Consider the following 4,891-nt stretch of genomic DNA (forward strand, 5'->3'; position numbering starts at 1 on the left):
GCTTTATTGACTTGGCACCTATGAACGGGTGGCTACAGGCCCCCAGTGTTCTTTGCTATTGCAAAGTGGAGGTTCTGTGGTGGGGGCAGCATAAATCAGAGATGCTGGTTCCAGCTGCAGGGAGGGGCCACTGTCCCTGTTTGGCCCCTCCAGTCCCCTTCTTCAGCCAAGCACCATCTGAGTCCGGGCCCTCAAAGGGGTAGGCAAGGGCAACGACCCAGGTTCTTCCACAGTCCAAGGCAGTCTAAGGTAAGAGCTGTAGGTGTCTCCTGCCTTCCCTCTTCTTGGCGATTCCAAGGTGGTGGGGGTAAGGGGTAGACCTCATTTTCAGAAAGTCCCTGAACCTCCTGGACTGGGTTCCAGGAAGGCAGGATCAAGGACCCCTACCAAAGAGGTTAGGAGTCATTCCGTTCCCCCAATTTGTTTTGGCTGAGCAGAAAATGGGAGCTTTCATTGAATTGGGCCCACAAAGCTGATGACAGGTGAGGTCACACAATAAGTTGATGGGATACAGCTAAGTTCTTCCAATGCAGGACCATACCATCTGGGCAGGCTGTCTCCCAGGAGGGAGGGAAGGGCTGAGTGAACTGCAGTTGTCACAGGAGAAAGACTTCCTGCAGGAAGAGGGGCAGGCCACAGTAGGCTCCCAGAAGAGGTGGTCTGCAGAGCAAGCTGGGTCACAATGGCCGGCACAGGACACTGGCATCCTCACTGTGGTCACAGTTGTGGGCATCCCAGCGGATGTGAGAGCAGAGCAAAAGGGCGCTCTCGTCCCCACGGCACTTGACATTGTCTAAGAGGATAGGGCCTCGACCTGGGCCAAAGTGGGCCTCTCCAGGGGCTGCCAGAGCCTGGCCACAGCCCAGCTGGCGGCACAGGACACCAGCTGCCCGCAGGTCCCAAGCATCATCACAAACAGTGCCCCACCGCTGCCCTAGGAAGAGTTCTACACGTCCCTCGCATCGGTGGGCTCCATTGGCCAGACGTAGGTGCCCTGTGGGGGGACAAGGCCCGGGGCTGGAAGGCACTGACCCATGCCAGGCCACTCCCAAGTAAAGCCGGGAAAGGGGCAGATAGTGGAGGCAAAGGGTGGTGGTCTGAGACACAGCACTGCCCTGGGAGCCACTGAACAAGGGCAGACAAATGAGATTAAAATAGGAGGGACATCAGTTTAGACTCAGTCTCCAGATGGAAGAACATGTACAAGGCTTTGTGGGGTGCTCTGGGCATGCTAGGTGCTCTATTTCTGTTCTCTCCTTAGTCCTCTGTTCATAATCTGTGGACCCCAGGGCTGCTCCCTGGAGACTGTGATTGTGTCCCATGAAGTCATAATTGCCTCCCTTCATCCCCTGGACTCCCCAGGCAAAGGAGTGAATTGTTTCATTTTTCTCCACAGGACAGGAGCCCCATCCCCTCATTTTGGTCCCATTTCTGAAATCTCTAGGTTCCTCTAGCTTAAAACCCGAATCCTTCTCTCTGGACACCATACCTCTATTAATGAGACTAGAGACTAGCAATAGAGGACAAAGGTTTCAGAACCTGGTGCAAATCTGCTGAGCTATATAACTCCAGGTTGTGACCTCCCCCAATTCTGGTCCTTCCTATCCGGATGTCTCCATCTCCCTCTTGGGGTCTGTGGTCACCTACCGTCCCTGGGTCGAGGAGTGGGCACCCGGGTGGTCTCAGAACCATCCTGCTGGACTTGCAGTCCTAGCTCCTCTGGGCCTGGCTCAGAAAAGACAAAGAAAAAGAGATGACTGTCACATTGGAGAACATGTTCCTTGAGGCCATGTCACCTCCTACCCTCCCAAGGGATGCCTGATCTAGGGAACAACAGACTTCACAGGGCCCTAAAGAACTGCGCTGCACCCCAGGGGTCAGAAATGATGACTGCTTGCTTTCACCCCGGTGCCCAAAGCAGAATTCTTTGTAGCCAAGGCTGCTAGGCCGGGAGCACCAAACGCAGGTGAAGATATCAATTCCCACACCAATCAATAAACAGAAAAGCATTTAAAAATGTCAGACTCTGCAAACACCCCTTTCCATTGATTCCTCCCAAAGGTCAGACGCTTGCTCCCCGGAAGCGAATCACCTCTGACTTTGCGGGTCCTTGACTCAGCTGAGCAAAACAGCCCCGCCCATACAAATTTAAGAATTTATCCCTGGCTTCTGGTCTCTCATCCCGGGCTTCGCCCCTCACTGCCCTAAATCACACGCCCTCCCCAGGCCCCGCCCCACTCTCTCACTGCAGAGGTAGCTCCCTTCCTGCCCGGCCCAAGCCGCGCAGCGGCGGAGTGCGTCAATGGGCGGGCTCCGCCTCTCTGCGGAGTGAGCGTCCTCACCGACTCCGCTCACGCAGCAGTGCCGCAAAGAGCACTCACGTGCGGCCCCGCCCATTTCTCCACAAATCCCACCCCGCCCGCGCCGCACTGCGTGCCTACGTGCGACTCGGCTTTTTTCTCAGATCCTGTCTTGCCCGTCCACGCCACCGTATGCACCTGCGCGCCCCCGCGCTGCAGTGCGTGCCTACGTCTGGCTCCGCCCATTTCTCAGTTCCGGCCTTTCCCAGCTGGTGCCGCAGTACCAGCCGGTGCCGCAGTACGAGGCTGCGCGCGTCCCCGCCCATTCCTTGTTGGCTGCGCTGCCTGGCCCGCCTAATAGCGCACCTAGGTGCGCCGTTCGGCCACGCCTCACCTGAGCAGAGCGCGCCCGCATCCTCGTGGTGACCGCAGTTGTGCTGACCCCAGCCCAGGTGGAAGCAGTCGCTTAGGCGGGCCTCCGTGCCAGCGCAGCCCACGTTGTCCAGCAGCACTGGGCCGCGGCCGTAACCGAAGTGGCCGAGGCCCGTGGCGCCCAGCGCAGGCCCGCAGCCCGCCTCGCGGCAGGCCACACGCGCATCCGCGAAATCCCAGTCATCGTCGCACACGGTACCCCAGCCCCCGGCGTACATCACCTCCACGCGGCCGCGGCACGGGCCTGGGCCACCCACCAGCCGCAGCCGTCCGCCTGCAGGGCGCACAGGCCCGCGACCAGAGGGGCTGGGCTGGAGCCACCTGCTCTGGAGCAGAGCCCCGGCCCCACCCTCTCCCACCCCGCTCATGGAATCCCTCCTTTGCCACTTACTTTTCTTCCCTGCGGCCCAGGAGGCTGTGGTGAACAGTGCTGTCTCCCTGGAAGGCAGGACACCAACTCTTGTAGCTGCAGAGACAGGACACCTAGAGCATTCGAAGGGGACAAAGAGGCCTTCTGGCCTACAACAAAGGCACCTACTGAGATCCCCCAACTGTACCACACCTGCGACCCACACTCAGCCTCAATCCTAGAGTCATCATGTTGATTGGTGTGGTAGAGTCCTCAGCAAACTTGATTGGAATGAACTGAATCCTATTTCCAGGCATTATCCTAGTTTCAATCCCAATGATAGTTTCAGCCCTAATTCCAAAGTGTACTTATATCCTTTATTCAACCTTTATCTCAACCCTCTCACAAGGCCTCTCAATACCCAACTTCAGCACCAAACCGAATTTTACTTCAGGGCTTTGATGAAATCACTTACTACCCCCTCCCACCCTGCTGAACTTTTCAAAGGTCTGGATTTCATCCTTGCTCCATCTGCTCATCTGTTTTCTCACCCACCTCAACCATCTGGCCAAAAGCCCTGGGCTACTAGCCAGGGCCCCCTTCCTGTGGATCCTAACAGCCTTCTCAATTCCCAACCCTACTCACCTTGCCCCTACCATTCTAGCCTGGAGGGCTATGCTCCTTACCCTCTGGCTGTGTGTGCCAGGCCCAGTCCTCTCTCGTGGCTGAGGGTGGCAGTGCTGTGAGAGTGGGGGGGCCTAGAACTAGAGTGGGAGAGAAGGGAGCAGGGTCAGAGGCCGATGTTCTGATTCCTGGTCAGCCTTTGGCTGTCAGGATGATGTTGTCTGTCTGAGGAAGACAACAGAACTGGGAGCTTAGCCCCAGTTGGAGTCCAAAAAGGTCTGTCCCACTTTGACAGCGGTTGTAATTTATTTGTGCTGCATAGGTGTACACATCACAGTTTATACAGGGCTTTCACAGACATGCTTTCATTTCTCTCGTGTTCTCAGAAACCCAATGTCCATGATGGGGAGATAGTAGAAAAGGCCTTGCCTACTGTGGAGGGCCATGCATGGCCCTGAGAGGCTTGCAGAGCAAGACTCATTATCCCAATCCTACAGATAAGATAGGACTAGAAAAGGCAAGGGGCATACTCGAGACCATGCAGCAAGGTTCGCTATGACTTTGCCAGGGCTCACTGTGTGACTATGGGTATGGCTCTGCCTCACTGGGTTTCAGCTTTCCCATCTGTAAATTGGGAATGATGGCCTCTGGCATGGGCAAGCATTTTATATCTTATTGGCCCTACTGTTTGTATTTGCTCAGAAAACCTCTCAAGATGGGAGAGGAGACAAGAGGGGGAAATATTATAAGAGCATCAAAATTACAGAGGGCTGGGGCCGGCCAAGTAGCACGTTGGTTAAGAGCTGGCTTGGGACGTCAGCTCTGAGCAGCAGGGCTGCTGGTTCGGATCCCACATGGGCCAGTGACGCTGCACCCTTTACAGCTAAGATGGTGAACAACAGCTCGACCTGGAGCTGGGCTGCTGTGAGTGGCCGGCGACGGCGTAGGCTGCAGCCCCTGCTGCAGTGGGCTGCCATAAGCTACCCTTTGTGGCCGGCAGCCAGCGTGAGCGGCCGGCAGCCAGTGTGTGCTGCCAAGAGCCGCCATGAGTGGCCGTCCAGAGGCCGGTGACCGATCTGCCTCACCCGAGAAGAGCGCAATGATAATACCAACATGGGCCAGTGAAGCGACGTCCTCCACAACTAGACTGAAGAACAAAAGGACAGCAACTTGTCTGTTCCCCTCC

At 56.6% G+C, this 4,891-nt stretch overlaps 1 protein-coding gene and 1 long non-coding RNA gene across 2 annotated transcripts in view; one reads left to right on the forward strand and one right to left on the reverse strand.

Annotated features, from left to right (window-relative positions):
- Positions 1-4,891, forward strand: part of LOC109385041 (uncharacterized) — a 68,689-nt gene that overhangs the window by 21,904 nt on the left and 41,894 nt on the right. The gene's annotated exons all lie outside the window — the stretch shown is intronic.
- SSC4D (scavenger receptor cysteine rich family member with 4 domains) overlaps positions 523-4,891 on the reverse strand; it is an 18,247-nt gene continuing 13,878 nt past the window's right edge. Inside the window, exons 7-11 of the mRNA XM_019646892.1 lie at positions 3,768-3,845; positions 3,124-3,198; positions 2,695-3,006; positions 1,648-1,725; positions 523-994 (exon numbers count right to left, since the gene is read on the reverse strand). Coding sequence (XP_019502437.1) covers positions 678-994; positions 1,648-1,725; positions 2,695-3,006; positions 3,124-3,198; positions 3,768-3,845 — 860 coding nt within the window. The 3' untranslated portion in view covers positions 523-677. The remainder of the gene's footprint in view (positions 995-1,647; positions 1,726-2,694; positions 3,007-3,123; positions 3,199-3,767; positions 3,846-4,891) is intronic.

Source organism: Hipposideros armiger, unplaced genomic scaffold (genome assembly GCF_001890085.2).
Source record: "Hipposideros armiger isolate ML-2016 unplaced genomic scaffold, ASM189008v1 scaffold_107, whole genome shotgun sequence".
Taxonomy (NCBI): Eukaryota; Metazoa; Chordata; class Mammalia; order Chiroptera; family Hipposideridae; genus Hipposideros; species Hipposideros armiger.